Source organism: Coffea arabica, chromosome 3e, assembly GCF_036785885.1.
Source record: "Coffea arabica cultivar ET-39 chromosome 3e, Coffea Arabica ET-39 HiFi, whole genome shotgun sequence".
Taxonomy (NCBI): Eukaryota; Viridiplantae; Streptophyta; class Magnoliopsida; order Gentianales; family Rubiaceae; genus Coffea; species Coffea arabica.
The window spans coordinates 9,994,150-10,014,843 of NC_092315.1; the positions used below are offsets into that span (position 1 = coordinate 9,994,150).

At 33.3% G+C, this 20,694-nt stretch overlaps 1 protein-coding gene across 3 annotated transcripts in view; it reads left to right on the forward strand.

Annotated features, from left to right (window-relative positions):
* The first annotated feature begins 11,804 nt into the window (after nucleotides 1-11,804).
* LOC113737325 (uncharacterized) overlaps nucleotides 11,805-20,694 on the forward strand; it is a 47,951-nt gene continuing 39,061 nt past the window's right edge. For 2 of the 3 annotated variants that reach the window (XM_072084707.1, XM_072084708.1), the window contains exon 1: nucleotides 11,805-11,937. In XM_072084707.1, the coding sequence (XP_071940808.1) occupies nucleotides 11,853-11,937 (85 nt within the window). In that variant the 5' untranslated portion in view covers nucleotides 11,805-11,852. Of the gene's footprint in view, nucleotides 11,938-12,442; nucleotides 12,943-20,694 lie in introns of those variants that run through there. The other variant, XR_003451670.2, reaches the window with a different exon arrangement.

Here is a 20,694-nt window from a genome sequence, read left to right on the forward strand (position 1 = left end):
AGAGTTATTTCCTTGGTGAGAGCTCGTTCATCCTTGATTTAAATTTAATCTGTTTTAGTTTAATTATTTTCAATTTGCATTGATTATTTATTTTTAATTGCAATTTTCCAAACTCCCCCCAATTAATTGTCACTTGGAAAGAAGCAAATTTTCACTCGAAACCTTGAGTTTATATCTTTTTGAGTAGAAATTTATTATTACACAAGCCTGACACCTGTCAATTAACACAAGGTTTCGAGCAATGCACAGTTTCTTTTGTATCTAGAATGGCTAATGTAGCAAGTCATATGCTAGCAAATTTTGCAATAAAACTAGTTAATGATATAGAATGGGTAAATGATTTCCCAATTCGACTAATAGAAGTAGCTAGGAAGGATGAGTGGGTGAATGCCCCTTTTTGTAATTAACTCTTGTACTTCAAGTGTTAATATATATACTGATATTATCATTTGTTGATAAAAAAGAAAAGTGTTTATTTGTTTAATAAAATGGTCACGGTAGTGTTTATATAATTTTGTAAACATTGAAAAATAAATTACCTCATTGAATTTGTATAATTTGATCATGTTGAAGATACATAATCTTGAAAAAGCTGAGAAAGTTTCTAGTAAATATTAGCTAAACAAACAAGTCATTATCTTAATTTGATAGCTAATCATTGTTCATATCAATATACTAGCTGTAAAGTTAGACTCGCAATACTACTGTTACGGTATAAAAGTTCTTGTCAGAGCAATTTAAATTTCATCCCATTTTTACCCTTGATTGTTAACCTCAAGTTGTTCAAATATCCATGGGACAGTGTAACCCCTTTGAAGGTCAATTCTTACACCCTCATCAAAGTTTTTGGAGTTGCGTATTATAGGGGTGCAAACACAGAAACGAGACATCATTAGTCAAATGGGGTTCGTTCTTTGTGCGATTCATTCCTCGACAAAACTCCTCCTCCTCCGATTTTAATATATGCCGCTGTTAAAATAGGATACTAATTAGGTGAATACGAGGACTCTGATTCGACTCTCGATCTTTCCTCTCAAATTACAGTAATATTTTTAATCATACACTCATCCCCTTACTAACTTCCTATGGGCCCAATATGTTGAGTAGAATTCGATTGGAACAACCGAAAAGAAAAGAAAAGAAAAGAAAACAAATACAAAACAATGAAATAGACACTTAGTCAAGTTGGAACCTATGAGGAAGTGAGGAGCACAAGTTCGAACAGATCACCAAGGAAAAAGAAACAAGTTTTTCGAGAATGCAATTTGATTTCAAGCTCAATCATATTCTAAGAGTCAATGATAAGATCGAAAAATGTAGGTCCATTGTTAAGATATAGACGGAGATGGTTGCTTATTGAGCGTTGGAAATATTTCATACGCAAGTTGTAATTATATCTCAACTTGTATAATTTTAATTTAATAAGATTAAGTTAATGACCATGTCAATGATCTCTGCGTCATGCATGCCATTCTTTTTTCTTGTGCTCTCCCAAAAGCTGAAAATTCTCGTCTCAATCTCCTCCTCCAGCAATGGCTGCATGTCTGTACATGTTCCCCCACAACAAGAATAATGAATCAATTGCCATAATTGCACGCATTTAAATTTTCTGAGCTGGTGATAAATTGCATAGTTTTGATTTTTTCTGTTTCCGGTTCCCACTCTAGCTACTTCTAGATTTATTAATTGGAAAAAAAAGAAGAAGGAATAAATTAAACCTTATTTAATTACTTTTTTAGTCAGGATATCTATAGTAGATGTAATTATCTCTATAGAAATGAATGAAGCATCCTAGCTTGTGATCATTATCCTCTGTTGCAATTCTCTTGATCAAACTTCAAATTAAGGTCTTGTTTGCTAACCCAATTGAGCACTTAAATTTAATGGATTCAAATTTTAACATATTAAGATGCGTTTCATAACCAAAAGTTGAACATTTGAATTAATTAAGTGACACTAAATTTTTCAGGCAAAACTTACCCCTAAAAAGAGCGATAAGTTATTCACTTATCATTTAATGTGATATGCACTCAAATATATCAGATTTAATACTTATAATAACTTAATGAATTCAAATTTCAGATTTCATATTTCATATTTCAATTTTATCAAACGCACCCTATCTCAGCGCAAACTGAATATGAAATCCAAAGTTGAAAATCCAAGATGTTAGAACTTTGAAACCATAGAGCCTCTAGGCAAATTCAGCATTTTTACATTCTATTGATTTAGGGCATCTTCAATTATCAGTTTCAACTCCATGGTATAATATATGTTGAAGATATGTAATCTGATATTATGAAAAGATTTGATATTGTGAATATTAGAAAAGATTAGATTTGATTGATTATAGTATCATGTGATTATAGTATCATGTGATTATAGTATCATATATTAGGTAATAGATTGATTTAGATTAGCATTATTTTAAGATCTAAATTAGGCTACACTTGTGTATATATATTTGTATATTGTGTAGTCCAAAAATATATGAAGAAGAGTATTTTCTCTCCATTTTTCTTAGTTTTCATGGTATCAGAGATTCAGGCTCTGTTATCAGTTTATCTTTTGACGTGACCCTATTGAGTCACTTTTAGGTCTTTTTTGTGTGAATTATAATGCCAGATATGAAAGGTAGTAGTAGAGAGATGAAAACAATAATTTCTAATGTTATTCTTACAACATAAAAAATTACTGAACATAAATTGAGTGAAAAAATTTTTTTGGATTGGAGTAAAACTATTCGGATATATCTGCACAGTATCGATAAAGATGATCATCTCACTGATGAACCACCCATTGATGGGAAAGAAAAAAAGTTTGGCTAAGGGAAGATGCAAAACTATTTTTGCAGATCCGAAACTCTATTGATAATGAGATAGTCAGTCTCATCAATCATTGTGAGTTTGTTAAAGATCTTATGGATTATTTGACTTTCTTGTATTCTGGTAAGGATAATTTAAATCATATATATGATGTTTGCAAGGAATTTTACCGTCCGAAAAAACAGCAGAGATCCCTTACAGAATATTTTATGAAATTTAAACGTGTGTATGAGGAATTGAATTCTCTCATTCCTTTTAGTACTGATGTAAAAACTCAACAGTCTCAACGGGAACAAATGGCTATAATGAATTTTCTTGCAAGATTACCAGTTGAATTTGATGCTGCTCGAACACAAATTCTCTCTAGCCTAGAGATTATTTCCCTTCATAAAACTTTCACACGAGTGTTGAGAACCGAGAGATCTTTGTTTACTTCCAATGTTACTAGTGCTCTTGCGAATCGAAATGGAGCTGGTCATAATGGTAGAAATAGTGACAAAAATGGGACTGGTGGAATTGCTGGTCATAGATAATACAACTCAAATCAGCGAGTCTGTTATCACTGTAAGAAACCAGACCATACCATACGTACGTGTTGGGACCTTCATGGTAGACCTCAACAGCAGCCCTCATTTGCAAATTTCGCAACTCAGGAAAATAATTATGTGCCGTCTGATAAATTCATACTCATCTCTGCTGATGAGTTTGCCCGCTTTACCGAGTTCCAGGCCTCACAAAAATCTGCTAACCCATCTTCTAGTACCAATCCTCCTTCTATTGATCACTCAGGTAAATCTACTACATGCCTTGTGTCATCTTCTAACAAATGGGTCATCGATTCCGGTGCAACAGATCATATGACCGGTAATAAAGGTATCCTCTCCTCTTTTAATCCTAACAAAGATCATCCGAATGTTACTTTAACTAATGGGTCATGTGGTTCAGTTGTGGGTTCTAGTATAGCAATTCCCGTGTCATCTATCCCCTTATATTCAGTTTTATGCTTACCTAATTTTTCGTTTAATCTACTCTTAGTCAGTAAAATTACAAAAACTCTCAAGTGCTCTGTCTCATTCTTTTCTGAATATTGTATTTTTTAGGATCTTATGACGGGAAAGATTATTGGTAAAGGACGTGAGTCTAGCAGCCTGTATATACTTGAAACCCCTTCATTGAAAGTGCCGAAACCTGTTGCATGTTCCTCAAGCTTGACTCCGCTTGAAATTCACTGTCGTTTGGGTCATCCATCTCTACCCATTTTGAAGAAATTGTGTCCAAATTTTCAAATTTATCCCATTTAGATTGTGAGTCATGCCAATTTGCTAAGTATCATAGTTTGCCTTACTTGTCTAGAGTCAATAAATGGGTTTCATCCCCCTTTGAATTAGTGCACTCTGATATATGGAATCGTTGTCCAATAGTATCTAAGTCTGGTTTTAAGTATTTTGTCACCTTTGTTGATGACTACTCTCGTGTTACTTGGTTATATTTAATGAGAAGTCGTTCAGATTTATTTAATATCTTTTGTTCCTTTTGTTCTGAAATAAAAACACAATTCAATGTGTCTATCCGCATTTTGCAAAGTGATAATGCAAAAGAGTATTTTTCTAAACCTTTTAATTCATATATGTCGGAAAATGGAATCCTTCACCAATTTTCATGTCCTGACACACCACCACAAAATGGTGTTGCTGAAAGAAAAAATAGGCATTTATTAGAAATTGCTAGAGCCCTTCTATTTCACATGAAGGTTCCTAAGCAATTTTGGGCAGATGCGGTTTCAACAGTCTGTTTCTTAATTAATCGCATGCCATCTTCTGTGCTTGCTGGTGAGATTCCTTATTCAATTTTGTTTCCAACCCAATCTTTATTCCCCATTGAGCCACGCATATTTGGGTGTACTTATTTTGTTCGTGATACCCGTCCTCAGGTGTCTAAATTAGATCTCAAATCTCTCAAGTGTGTGTTTTTGGGTTATTCACGTCTTCAAAAAGGGTATAGATGTTATTCTCCAAGTTTAGATCGTTATTTAGTCTCTGTCGATGTTACATTTTTTGAGGCGCATCCATTTTTTCTTGAGTCTAATGTCTATAGTAGTTAGGAGAAGGGAGATAATATTCTAGTTTATACTGTTATAATAATTGTTCCTACAAGACCACCGATCACTCAAGTGTATTCTCGTCGTCCTCACCACATAGACCCACATTCTCCACTACCTTCTCTATCTACAGATCCGAGTCCTGATCCACCGCTTCTTCAGTCTCTAGATTCCAGTTTTATTTGCCTATTGCTTTAAGAAAAGGTAAAAGTCAGTACACTTACCCAGTTTCATCATTTGCTTCATATGACCATTTATCTCTCTCTTTGCATTATTTTACTGCTTCCTTAGATTCAATATCTCTTCCTCAACGCTTATATGAGACTTTGGAACATCCCGGTTGGCGGGCTGCTATGGAGGAAGAAATGATGGCCCTAAATAATAATGGTACCTGGGATTTGGTTCATCTACCAACAGGTAAGAAATCTATTGGTTGTAAATGGGTGTTTGCTGTTAAAGTCAATCCTGATGGTTCTATTGCTCGTCTCAAAGCTCATCTTGTTGCAAAAGGGTATGCTTAGACATATGGGGTGGATTACTCAGACACGTTTTCTCCCGTAGCAAAACTCACCTCTGTTCGATTATTTATTTCCCTTGCTGCTACTAATAATTGGCCTTTGTACCAATTAGATGTTAAGAGTGCATTCCTTCATGAGAATTTGCAAGAGAAAGTTTATATGGAGTAACCACCTGGATTTGTTGCTCAGGGGAAGTCTGGTAAGATTTGTAGACTCTGAAAGTCATTATATGGTTTAAAACAGAGTCCTCGTGCTTGGTTCGGGAGATTCAGTGAGGTGGTTCAAGAGTTTGGCATGAAAAAGTGTAATTCTGATCATTCTGTCTTTTGTCAATAATCTGAAGTTGGTATTATTCTATTAGTGGTTTATGTTGATGATATTGTTATTACTGGTAGTAACAATGTAGGTATTGCAGGTCTTAAAAATTTACTTCAATCGCGCTTCCAGACAAAAGATTTGGGTATGTTGAAATATTTTTTAGGCATTGAGGTTACAAGATGTAAACAAGGTATCTTCCTATGCCAAAAAAAGTATGTCCTTGATCTTTTGAAAGCAACAGGAAAGCTAGGTGCTAAGCCATGCAGTGCACCAATGATCCCCAACATGCAGCTTACAGCAGATGATGAGGAGTTATTCTCAGATCTTGAAATGTACCGGAGATTAGTGGGGAAGTTGAATTATCTTACTGTGACTCGTCCGGATATTGCATATCCGGTTAGTATTGTGAGTCAATTTATGTCCTCACCAAGAACCACCCATTGGGTAGTTTTAGAGCAAATCTTATGTTATCTTAAAGGAACTCCAGGACGTGGTATACTATATGGTAATCATGGTCATTCTCATGTTGAATGTTTCACAGATGCGAATTGGGCAGGTTCTAAAATTGATCGAAGATCTACAACTGGATATTGTGTCTTTGTTGGAGGTAATTTGGTATCATGGAGAAGTAAGAAACAAAGTGCAGTATCTCGCTCTAGTGCAAAGTCTGAATACCAGTCTATGGCACAATCCACTTGTGACCTTATATGGATACATCAATTATTATGTGAGGTGGGAATCAATAATTCACTTCCAATGAAGTTATGGTGTGACAATCAAGCTGCCCTTCATATAGTATTAAATCAAGTTTTTCATGAGAGAACAAAGCATATCGAAGTTGATTGCTACTTTGTTCGTGAAAAAATTCAGCGAAACTCGATCTCAACCAGTCATGTGAGAACTGGAGAACAGTTAGTTGATATTTTCACTAAACCTCTAAATGGTCCGACAATTGATTACATTTGGGGCAAGATGGGCATGATTAACATCTATGCTCCATCTTGAGGGGGAGTGTTGAAGATATGTAATCTAATATTATGGAAAGATTTGATATTGTAAATATTAGATTTGATTAGATTTGATTGATTATAGTATCATATTTTAGGTAATAGATTGATTTAGTTTAGCATTATTTTAGAATCTAAATTAGGCTATACTTGTGTATATATATTTGTATATTGTGTAGTCCAAAAATATATGAAGAAGAGTATTTTCTCTCCCTTTTTCTTAGATTTCAATATAGATATTACCTCTAATAATTGTACGCACTTACACAACAAATACAGATTGTGAAATTAATTGTATAAGTTTGATATTTTGTAGGCTTTGGGAAATAATTTTCACGTTTAGGAAAAAGAAAATATGTTAGTAAGTAATAATGTGATACCCCTTGTCCCACGTTGGAAGTGGGAGAGGAAAAGGATTGATATATATGCAAGATTTGGTCTCATAAGTTACTAGTTACCTGGGCTAACCATGTCGGGAAAGTGTATTTCGACACAAAAATTGCTTAGGCCAACCATGGGCTTGGATGGTGATAAATAACTTACTAGAAGCCAGGCATATTTATGTTTAGATGTCCTGAAAGCAGAGTAGTTCAGAATCTAGATAATGGTAATGATATGATGAGAATGTGAAGTTATTTGGTAAACTTTATAGAATAATAATTTCATCAAGGCATCGTATACAACCATGATGACACAATCTCAACTTTCATTCTTTTGTTAAATCTTAGTTTTTGGCTCTTAAATTTTTTCGAATAAAGGTAGGATGGAATTTAAGCAGTAGAGGGGTGGAAGAGGAAATTTGAATTTAAAAGCTCTAATTTCTAAGTTTTTCACCAAGCAATTGTCAAAACCAAAAAAAAAATTAAAAGAAAAAAAATTAGCACCTTATGGTCAATGCTCCTGTTCGAAGATTTATTCCTTTGGTTTGTCATCATCTCCCTCTATGAAATCTAAGTACCCTTGGTTGACAATTTGTTTCCCTGAGCATCCATCAACACTTTTATATAGTATTTTTTTTAATATAGTATTAGATTAGACTAGATTATCAATGCACCATCAATATAGTATTAGATTATCAATGCACCATCAAAACATTTTTATATAGTATTAGATTAGATTAGATTATCAATGCACCATCAATATCCTTAAATATAATAGCTTAAGTATAGTAATCAAAATACTGTTAGTAATCTGTATGATTACTTTTTATCCTTTAATGTTTTAGTTTTAGGAAGATCACAAATGCTGCGTATAAAGCATGCCATAGGCTAAATTAAGCTAAATTAAGTACATTGCTAAAATGGAGAGCATTGGTAAATTAAGTACTTTAAGATAAAGACTTAAGCAGCCAGATCCATTTGATGTCAGCTGCTTCAATATCCACCTCAAAATAAATTAGCCTTTGTTCTAGATTTATCTTAATGCTAAGTCCCTTCACCATCTTAGTAATAATTCAATTCTGCCTCAATTTTCTTCTGATCTTCAAGGTAAATGTACGATAAATTTCAAAATATATCCCAAATATATGAATTTCTTGAAACCATCCTTCAATCTCATTACCTACTCAACAAAATGTTCCATAAACACAAATACATTAATGAATTTGGAGTTGATTTGAAGAATTGGCGAGAACAACAGGGCTCCTTAGATTTAACAATTTCAAATAACCCCAAGCTAGAATTTTTCATATATTCAAACAAGAAATTGGAAAAATCTGACTAGCTTGCAACGAGTACTACATCTCAAGACAAGGGATCTTTTCAGTCACTCTTTTATTGTATCGAAAACCTACTTGCATCTATGAATAAGCAATACTGAGCTTGCAACGAGTACTGCATCTCAAGACAGGAACGTCTATCTTACTTAAACAAACACTAAAAAGGAGATTGATTGAGAAATGGCCACATTATCTTATCATTCTTAATTATCATTAGTTCAATTATCAACTTTAGCACTCGAGAAAGGCTGCAACTTGTACAAGGACAATAAATTCTTTATTCCTGCGTCCGGAGACTTGAGACGTGGACGCTTCATTAGTCAATAATAATAAAGTGTGGAGTTCGACGACTATTCTTATCTTGCTCGTTCAAGGAAACAGAGAAGAGACCAATTCAGCTAGTACCCCTCTTATTTTCAATATTACGCTGACCACTCTTACTTTAACTAGTGTTGTGACCAATTCAGCCCATATAGGTAAAAGAAATGGAATAAATTGACAAGAAATGGTGTCATCACATTTTATTCCACATTTACCCTTATAGACCCTAAAAGAAATATTGTAACATAGGACAAACTTTGTCGCTCCGAAGTTGAATCACTTTTCTATTCTATACACTAAACTTCAATTTTGGACGCTTTGTATCTGGTTGGAGGCAAAAGCACAGGAAAGCCCTTTTTGAATGGAAATAGCATAAAAGTCTTAGTGAATGAACAAATTGAATAGACCATTTTGCAGAGCTGTGAGATATTCCAAAGCCGTGAAGCACAGTGATAAGCTACAAATTATAGTGGTTTATATTTATTAATTGTCAATGAATGGTTGTATTTGAGCTATAATTTGAATGGATGTTGCCTAATTTAAGTATATGTTGGTTTTTGTGGGAAAAGCACGCGATTGAGGAGGAAATGAATCGAAAACGCAACAAAAGGGGAAGAAACGTTGGGTTGCCAAGACACAAGGATCCGCGGGTGGATCCTATGTCCAACGCCAAACATTGAAAGGGACTTTGCGAGGACTTCTTCTAGTTCTAATGATTGGAAAACCCACTCAAACTCGATTTTTGGCAAGTTTTCAAGACCCATTCTTACCATATTTCGGATACAACTTTGAGAGACTATAAATAGGACATTCTAGGATATTTTTAGATTAGAAAGCATTTGGCTAACGTTAGTTCATCATTTTTATATCTTCTTTTCTTGAGAGATCACAATGGAATTGTTGAAGAATCAAAGGAAGTTCAAGATGGAGATTGGAGCGGGGAAAAATTAAGAAGTTTTCTTTACTTTTAACTTCTTATTTTGTCTTTCATTTGAATTCTTGGATTTATCTATGAATATGTTGAACTCATTTATATCTAAAGTTAGGATTTTGTGAAGGAGATTTAATTATTTGTTCTAGATAAATTATTCGCTTTTGCTTAGATTTATTTATCTTGCCTTTATTACATGTTTATGTTTTGCCACTATAGATATGCTTTTAGGATTTGTATTGAGTTGAGAAGCGATATACAACCGTACATTAGATAGATAAACATACTTAGTATAATCATGAAAGTAGGTTAAACATTGTATGGCATAATTATATCACCTAAGATTTTAAAAGATTTAATTAAATACTTATAATCTCAAGAGCATCGTGAGATTTATTAGACAAATTTAGAAGTATCAAGAGATAATCTAAAGTACTTTTACGTGATACGTCTTTGACTTGTTAAGAAAATAATTGGATATATAATTCCAATTCTGAATCAAATTTTGAAACTTTGTTTTTTGCTAATTGTTTTCTCACCTATATCTTGTTTGATTTGATTATTTGTTTAATTTCTTAATTAGTGATTAAAAACCCTCTGAATTTAAATTTTGCTATTTTTATTAGAGGAATTAAAGTATGAAAAATTAACTCACTGCTGCAGGTTCGACCCTACAGTACTTCAAGGGAATTATTATTACGATCGACCCTGTACAGTTATAGAAATTCATCGATCACACAGCAACTAAAAAAATTTAATGCACAACAATGTCATGAGCAGAAACAGTTTCCATCTTAGCTGTTCATCATTCACGGTGGATTTCAATTAGTGGTCAACAAATAAAGGCATCGAAAAAAGTAATCCAACTAGATAAGTGAATTTATACTACAACATATTTCTTTTTTCTACCGCAAAAACTTAACTAATTTACGACAATGTAGTCCAAGCTAATTGAAGATTAATTTTCCCTAAAAAATGTTCATGATAAAAACTCAACAAAGAGATAATACAACAGCTTACTTTTGGAGATGATCTTATACGGTCTTTATTAACAAACCAATGAGGAGTGACAAAATGTACATAGGTTCCCTCCATATATTAGCCACTTAAGCCTTTTTTTTCCTTTTGGGACTACACATGACAAAATGAGGAGTGAATCAGTCGCTTAGCATCAAAAATTTTCCCTCCATATAATTAGTTCAACCTGATTTAAGACTAAATTTTTACTATAGGAATGTTCGTGATTCAACAATGAAACACCATAGAAACTTATTTTGGGAGATTGTCCTAGAAGATAAAAAATGAGCAACCAAACAGAAAGTCGTACTCACATATCAAAATCCATTCAGTCTAATTAATTCACCAGCTATGTATATTTCATCCATTTTCACATTATAGAAAGAACAATAATGCATGGCATTATCCATCATAAATTGCTCATATAACATCAAGATATTCATGGTGTGGACCTCAAATGACTCGTCATGTCTACTGGCTACATTTAAACATATCTTATGGCCAGAATGTTCATCTTATCAACTTGACGAGTTTATTCATGGTACCATACCATTAAATTAAAAAATTTTCCACCTTTTACCTTTCATAGATGTCAAGGTATATAGCTGATAACGCACTTTTGGCAGCAATCTTCCTTCACCCAATTAAAGATTTTCGGAGCTTAAAGTTCAGCTCCTAAAGCTCTTCTCCAAGGCTCACCAACCAACAGAGAAATTACTTTTAGCAAAGTTGTTAAATTTTGGCACCAGGTTTTGATGGTATCTTGGTAGGATTGGAAGGTTATATTGCGCTTCTAAGATAATGTTTAAAAAAGCTATTTTAGTGAGGGCATTATGGTCAATTTGCCCCTGATGATATTGACATTAGGTCCCATCAACATCAGAAGGGAGCTCATTGTATTATTGCATATAACAAGGGTGCTAGTGAAATTATGAAAACCCTCAAGGGAGGTTTTTGAAATTAACCCTAAAATACTCATTCCACGCGGGGCGTGGCGTTCCCCTCCTAGTTCCTATAAATAGGGCACCAACTCAATGCACTTATCACTCGATATCAATAATTTAGCACATTATTTACATTTTGAGTGAGATTGTGATCAAATGGCATCTTCAAAAAATTTGCTCTTTCTTATTGGTGTTCTCTTTGCACTTGTGCTCCTCATTTCCTCTGATGCAACAGCTGCAGGTGCCTAGTCCCTTTTTTTTTCCTTGCTTCCTTTTTTTTTTTGGCTGCACCTAAATACTTAAATGAATGGAGATTTGGAGACTCATTATTGGGATGTGAATTTTTATGGAAGGCTATTTGTATATTATCAAGCAAGTCATATTAATGTGCTAATATCCTTTTCATTGTTTAGCAAAAGTAAATTTGGGTTGCTTCTATCAGTGGTTAGTGGCACATCTGATTTTTCATGCATCCTTATAGTATTGCTGTAAGGATACACGTTCCATAGTGTCGCACCAAAGGTTAAACTAACGTCGAAAACCAAATTAAATGCTTCTAATTATAATTTAAAGCAAAACAATTCATATCCAAGTCGCACCATCTTATATGCCTGGACTGTTTTGTTTAATCCATAGTATTCTTTTCTTTGCATATATCTAGCAAATTTTCAGCCTAGCCGGTCACCTAACGTTCGCAGCTTAAGATAAAGCTCCAAATATTTATGTCTCCTTGTGTCTTGAAACAGATCAGAAGAGCGTGAAAACCACTGGTGTCCACGATGCCAGTTCAGGCAAAGATCGTTGCAGACATGGTTGCTGCCAGTGGTACCATGGACACTGCCAAAGATGCTGTCGAACTGCCGAGGAGACCCCTGAAGCCACATCTGGAGATGAGGATACCGTAACCGCAGATCGTTGCAGACATGGTTGCTGCTACTGGTACCATGGACATTGCCAAAGATGCTGTTAACCTACTGAAGCTACATCCGGAGATGAGGTCAAAAATTAATGCTAAATAAATAAGGGCGTGACACAGGATCCGTGACACCTATATTATTACCTTAATATGTTATGTTGTGTTTGCTTTTAATGGTTGATTTCCTATGTGTGTAAAAGATTTATGCGGCTTCTCTTTGAATTGGTGTAGAATCAACAGGGGAAGCATGTAATGAGTACTCAGTTCGAGTGCTCTTCTTATGTTGTTGTCATGTTGAATAAATAAATCTACTGCAATTGATGATCTCTATCTCAGTTACATCATAAACTTCTGTACCTTGGACCTGCTAGAATTAGTGTGATTGATATAAGACGTGCAGAATGTTCAATATGTATATATGTGCTTCTTCATCGTGCCATGCCATTACAATGTGAAAGAATTCAGCATCGACGGAGTGAAACGTACCCAATCCTGCTCCTGAGAAAGGAAACAAAGTCCCTCAAAAATGGATATTTTGGATGCCATCAAGATTTTGAATTGAATGCCATTTGGAGATCTGAATGTTGTTTTTTTTTCCCCTTTATCTTCGTTCAAGATTTTTTTTTTTGGTGGAAATGCTTCATTTATACGAATTTTCCTAGTTAGTAAAGGCTTCTATTACACTTGTACAATACACATTTAAAAGTATAACACAACAAAAGCTTGTGTAGTTCATATATTTCAAAAATATTCATACTTTTCAACTAAACTATAAAAATACGTAATAAATTCTTGATACATTATACTTTACGAACTATACTTTAAATTTTAAAAATATTTAATACTATCACTTATTAATAACTCCACATGTTAATTTGTCTCCCAATTCAATAAATTATAGTAGCTAATTCTCAAAGCTAACCGACACCAAAATTCCCTTACTTGTTCACCTCCTAGTGGATTATTATTAATTACATTGCATTTATTTCGTAAGCATGAGTTTTGTAACCCCTCATATTAAATCTCAATGATTGATTTTAACGGTTACCAAGGCGTCTAGTAATTGGTTTGCTATTAATTTGAACTAGACATTTATTAGGTCTAGTAGAATTTATTCCTTCTTATCACTTAGTTCATAAACCTTATGAATCGTTAAAACCAGCTCTAACATTACCTAACAAGACTTCTACAATTTCGGGTTTTGCTTAGAAATCAGTCTGATAGTTTAACTCGCTTCGTCCAAGTTTATGAGTTGCTTTTTTTTTCATATTTGACATTTCATCTGACTTTAATATGGGGACCAAGTTAGTATTGTTGACATTTCATATCTAAGACTTCTTAATTAATTGATTTGTTATAAGAACTATAACGTATGCGTGTTTTGTAAGCTTTCATGTTTTTTTTTTTTAATTATTGTGGACCAGCAACGGATAGTTTCTTCTAGTACCAAGCTTCCTTTGAAGTTTTTTTTTTTTTTTTTTTTTTTGCGTGTCCAAATGTAAATTAAAAGAACCCATCAACTTTGAACAAGTCTATATCTAGTAAAGATAGATATAAAGAGGGATACTATATCACTGCAACGAAAAAGGGATTTGGCGAGGAGCAAAAGTCCACTCCAAAAGTTTTGACTTCCTTGCTAATTAATTTCAGCGAGAAAAATGCTTCCTCGCCAAATTTCTTGCTAGATGCTCATCGCTAAAAGTTATTAGCGAGGATGCTGCTGCTTTTCTTGCTAATGAAACAGATCAATAGCAAGGGTTGACCTCCTCGCTAATAGCTCAAATACTATGGCAAGAAAAGCTTTCCTCACCAACTAAAGTTAAAAACTCCCCACAAAAACCAGTAGTTCCTTGCAAATAGTCAAGGTGTTTTGCTAGGAAAAATAGCGCATCCTCACCAATAGTATAGAATTAGCAAGGACCCGTGTACCAGTAAAACATTTTTGGCCAGGAAAGTATCCTCTCTAATAAGCGATAATTGATTATTGCCTAACTGTTTGGTGGGAAAATGTTCCTCTCCAATGCTATTATAAACATTTCTTAATCCCATTTTAGCATGGTAATCTTAATTCTCTGAGCAAATTACTGGGTGGTTTTATTAGAAAATTTAGCTGCAAATAGCTTCAATTTGGCTTCTCATGTGTCTGTTGTACATTTTCTAGGTTCTTATAAGTATCAAATTGTTTGGCAAAAAAAATTTTTTAATGAATCAAGACCAACGTACCTGCTCATTAAATTTAAACTCATAAGCCCTGGTATTTGATAGGTTTTTGGAATATCACTTGGTGCCAACAAACTCCCTTTTGCTACTTTGATAAACATTCAATAGAAAACATACAAAAGCTTTGGTTAGCTAAAAATAATTGCTAGCACAATAATACATCAACATCCAGCTCTTTCAACATCTTGAGCCATACAATAGGAAGTGCTTGAAATCAATTGGCAATCCAAATTTTTTTTAGCTCATTAACCATCCTAGAAATCGCAACTTCAATAAGTCATTACAGAAGAAGATTTCATCGAGAGAACACCACAAAAAGGAGAAGCAGAAAAAAAAAATATAACAGAGAGAGAGAGAGAGAGAGAGAGAGAGAGAGAGAGAGAGAGTTAAACTAGTCGTATGGACGCATATTTGTCACCTCAGTATTTCCGATTCCTTAATTCAGTCCAGTTATCTTGGAACTCTATCGGCAATCCATGGAACATTTTTTGAATGACAATATGCTGTTTCAACCTTTTGATGAAGACTTCAAAGGTTCTATGATAGGTTGCATTTTTGTCATTAATTCTATGATTATTTTCCTCGTTTATATAATCAAATATTGTATTAATTGATTGATTCTACTTATATTTGGCACTTTGTGTCAATTGTAGGAAGGTGGAGCAAAAAGTAATAAAAGAGATGATTTTTCAAGAGTTTTCCAATTCAAGATGGAGTTTAGGTGGAGTATTGGATGAAAATTAGGAAACTACAACTTTTCATTAGATGTCTTATTAGGGAACAATTAGCATTAGTTGGAGAAGTTTCCTTTTGCAATTAGAATTCTATTTTTAGTTGGCCAATGGACGGCCAAAGTAGTAGACTTCAATTAGGAAATAAAGAGAGAAAAAAGGCCGGAATCCCGGTGATTCCTACCTTGGAGGGAACAAGAAAAAGGAGACTGGCCACTGGTCTCTTCTTTAGTGAGTCTTTAGGGAAAAACGAATGGTTATCGATGGAGTCCTGTGGATCTCCCCTGACGATGTGAAGCTAAATTTCCGTTTTCTAGTCGAATGTCAATTTGAGGACTCGGTTCCAAACATCTGTGAGATCGAATTATTTTACTTATTTCTTTTATTCATTGGTATTTGTGCATTTTCTGATTTAACTTCTTATGCTTGTTATGTTATTTGAATGTCAATGGACCGATATTCGAATTAACCTAATAATCTACTGCCAGATTAATTGATTGAATCCGTAATTGTTCAATTGGTTTCATGTTAGGGAAATGTATGATTTAACTTAAACGAACCCTCGTAGCATGTTTGTTAGTTTGGATTGAGCTTGTCTAATTCTTATTGCAATCGAGAAATTAAATCCTATAGTCGTACCTAGGGTTATTTCTTGGTTAGAGAAATAGTTAATGGTCGTACCTTGACTATCGAAAAAGTAAGGAAAGTTTGGTTGTTTATCGCGTGTATGACAACTATAACCAATCTATTAATTAGTAATTGAATTATCTTTGTATCGATGATTAATTGAATGGACCGTGTTTGAAAAGTTGCATCTTTGGCTAGAGTTGTATTAGTTATTGATTAATTCCTGTTTATTTCTATTAGTTGTTTCATTAGTTGGTTAATTAGTTATTTTATATTTTCCAAAACCCCCCATACTTCGGACTCTGGAAGAAATGAATTATCCCCAATCCCTATGGATGCGACCCTGCTCACCGCTATATACAAATTTGTATTTTTCTTGAGTAGATAATTATTATTGCATAGGTTCGACACCTATCATTCTATAACTGTATACAGAGTCATCTTTTTCAAAGATTTCCCATGCTGCAAAATGTACTCTACGAGCTTTATTTCATCTTCTTCCCCTATAATTTTGCTGATTCCAATCTGGCTAAGATGTTCAACAAAGCGTATTGGGAAAACTGTTTGGAAAAGTGGATTTGAAGTCCTTGTATATGCAAAGTCCTCCTTACACAACTTTACATATTGAGAAGATCAAAAATTGCAGAACATAATAATACTTGAAATTAGTGAGAATATATCCAAAAGAAACAAAATATTAATACCTGAAATCAGGTTTTACAATCAGTGCACAAAAAGCACCTAAACCCAAATGGCCCATGTTGGAATAGACCAAGTTTAGTTCGACTGCAGAAATTCCTTGTACAATGGAACTGCAACTTCAACTTTAGTAAATTGCAAGCTGGTATTATGATTCTATGAATCCTGAAATCTCCCCCAAGTCCTCTTGCCTCCAACACTAAGTATGTACACAGACGCCGACCTGTTATATACACTTGTAGGAAAATTCAGATCAGACGGCATTCAATAGAACTGCCTTGATTTGGCTCCATATCAGCACTACTGCTCTTTAAATCTAACTTGATTAAGCTGCACAAAAAGGGAAGATTACATTATATGGAGAAATTTTACTGATGGCATATGAAATAGGGGCTAAAACCAACTACGAAAAGCAGAGAAGTTAACCTCAACCGACCAGGAAACAAGATGCAAAAGTCAGAGGTTGTTAGCTTAAACCTCAACCAAACGAAAAATGAAATCTTTGATATTAAACACATAACCCACATAAGTTAGCTTCACAGGGTCCAGAAGGATGGTTGGAACTCAATTTTCCTAAAATTGTGAGGAAAATAATGCAATCCTAGAAATCTAACACAAATAATGGTAATAAAATCACACAAGAAGGGTATGAAGACTTACAAAATGGCACCAAAATATAGATCTAACAGTATTTGAAGCAAATGGATGAAGCATTGAAGTTGTTCTCAAATTTTTTGACAGCAATAAAACCTAAGCTCCTTCACGTTTAGCAATTCATAGGAGATAGATAGGAGGCGGGTCTTCTTTTTTAGCAATTCCTCAGAGGTCTTCTTCCCGTTTAGCAATTCCTGCATCTGTTCTTTTATTTTTGGACTAAAAATCACCAATGTTGGCCTTTGAGAGAAGAACAGATGCGTGCTTCTCAATTGACAGAGACAAGAGAGGACCAGCCTTTCTATGTATATATCCCTCAGCCTCTAACAAGTTTGAATTTTGACGGAAGGATGTTGCGGGAAAAATAAAATTCTTGGAGGGGATAAAACACGCGTCCTAAATTCTGATTTAAGTGTTGTAGTCAAAAGTTTCTAAGAATTGGAGTATATTATATAATATATAGAATGAATATTGAGTATTAGAAGCATATAATTCGAAAGAAATCATGTATGAGAAAATGAAACTAATGAAAATATTCATGTGCAATCAATATAATAAATTGTCATATTTATAATTTTTAAGTTTGCAATTCATAAATGTAGTAACAAATAATGTAATTCATGTGCAATCAATATAATTATATTGTTAATTAAGGTTATAATTGTGCTATATAAAGTATTTGGGACAATTTGAAAAATATCTAGAAATTTGGGACTACTTATAATATATTCAAAATGTATTTTGATTAAACTAGACAACTTGTTCTTTCTTGTTGTAAATCCAAATTCAATTATGGAACAATATACATGGAAAAGTTGACCTTATATGTGTATAAATCATCTTATTAATAAAATAGTTAAACACAATACATTTAGTTAACTATGATTTAGTGATTGATTATTACATCATTTTTTATATAATATGATAATTAAATATTACATATATAATAAAATGTTTCAAATATATTTTAATTGATAGAAAAAATGGTATAATACAATAAACAAATAATTAAAGAAAATTTTGAGGGAAGAATTTTGTGCTAAAAAACATGTATTTTGGGTTCAAATTTATAACCCACCACTTATCCACTTAGAATTAGCAAAAGTATTAATTCATTTCTGAAGACTCTAAACCATACTAATTTATTATAATAAAGACACAAAACACTAGCTCCATGTAATAACCTATAGCAAAGATCATCTATTCACTTTAGTTAAATATATGAGTCAAATTTAAAGATTAATCAAATTTTCTAGGTTTTAAAATTGGGGTGAGTTATTTACATGGATTAAAACTGTCTGAATATAGTTTACTATGCAATAAACGACACTCAATTTCGAGTTTTTTACACAAAGATATGGCCAAAATACTAAAATTGTTACTTAATTGTTTGAAAAATAGTAGGGTCATAGGATTGTATGATCTGGATCACGATCCTATTGATCTTGTTAATTCAATGCTAATTTTTTATCCTACTTACAATTTGGATCGTTAGCCATGATCCGTATCGTAGGATTGTAGATCGCGATTCTAACAACTATGGTTGTAGTTAAAAGTTTCTAAGAATTGGAGTTTATTATATAATATATAGAATGAATATTGAGTATTAGAAATATATAATTTGAAAGAAATCACGCATGTGAAAAATGCAACTAATGAAAATATTCTCAATATACAGCTGAAAAACTAACTAAGTTTGTTGAAGCTCTAGTCTTTTGCTAATTGTTTTCTCACCCATATCTTATTTGATTTGATTATTTATTTAATTTCTTAATTAGTGATTAAAAACCCTCTAAATTTAAATTTTATTATTTTTATTAGAGTAATTAAAGTAGAAAAAAATAACTCATTCCTACATGTTTGACCCTGGAGTACTCCAAGTGAATTATTATTTCGATCAACCCTATACAGTTATAGAAATTCATCTATCACACAGCAACTAAAAAAAACATTAACGCACAATAATGTCCTGAGCACAGTTCCCATCTTAGCTGTTCAACATTCACGGTGGATTTCAATTAGTGGTAAACAGATAAAGGCATCGAAAAAAGTAATCTAATTACGAGATAATTGAATTTATACTACAGCATATTTCTTTTTTCTACTGCAAAAACTTAACTAATTTAAGACAATGTAGTCCAAGCTAATTGAAGATTAATTTTCCCCAAAAAATGTTCATGATAAAAACTCGACAAAGAGATAATGCAGCAACTTACTTTTGGAAGTGATCTTATACGGTCTTTATTAACAAACTAATTAGCCACTTAAGCCTTTTTTTTTTGGGACAGTACATGACAAAATGAGGAGGGAATCAGTCACTTAGCATCTAAAATTTTCCCTCCATATAATTAGTTCAACCTGATTTAAGACTAAAATTTTTACTATAGGAATGTTCGTGATTCAACAATGAAACACCATATAAACTTATTTTGGGAGATTTGTCCTAGAAGACAAAAAATGAGCAACCAATCAGAAAGTCGTACTTACATATCAAAATCGATACAATCTACTTAATTCACCAGCTATGTATATTTCATCCATTTTCACATGACAGAAAGAACAACAATGCATGGCATTATCCATCATAAATTGCTCATATAACATGCGATCTATTATGCATCTAAGGCTTTGAATGGAACTTAACTCAATTATACAATCACAGAAAATGAGCTTTAGTAGTTATTTTTGCCTTAGAAAAATTTCATTCTTATTTATTAGAAGATAAAGTGATTGTGTATTCTGACTATGCAGCGCTACGGTACTTGATGACTAAGAAGAATGCTAAACCAAGGTTGATAAGATGGATTTTGCTTTTATATGAGTTCAATTTGAAAATTCGTGATAAAAAGGGAGAAGAGAATTTAGTTGCCGATCATTTGAGTCGATTGTCGATTGTCAAGTATGATTTTATATTGAGGAAAACTTTTCCTAATGAGCAACTATTTTCTGTTAATCCCTCTCTTCCTTGGTATGCGGATATTATTCATTTCTTGACCACTAATCAATTGCTTGCACATTGGTCAAAAACAAAATGAGAAAAGCTCAAATGTGATGCTGAGTATTACTTATGGGATGACCCCTATTTATAGTGGCAATGTGCAGATCAAGTACCACGCAGATGTGTGAGTAAGAGTGAATTTAATTCTATTTT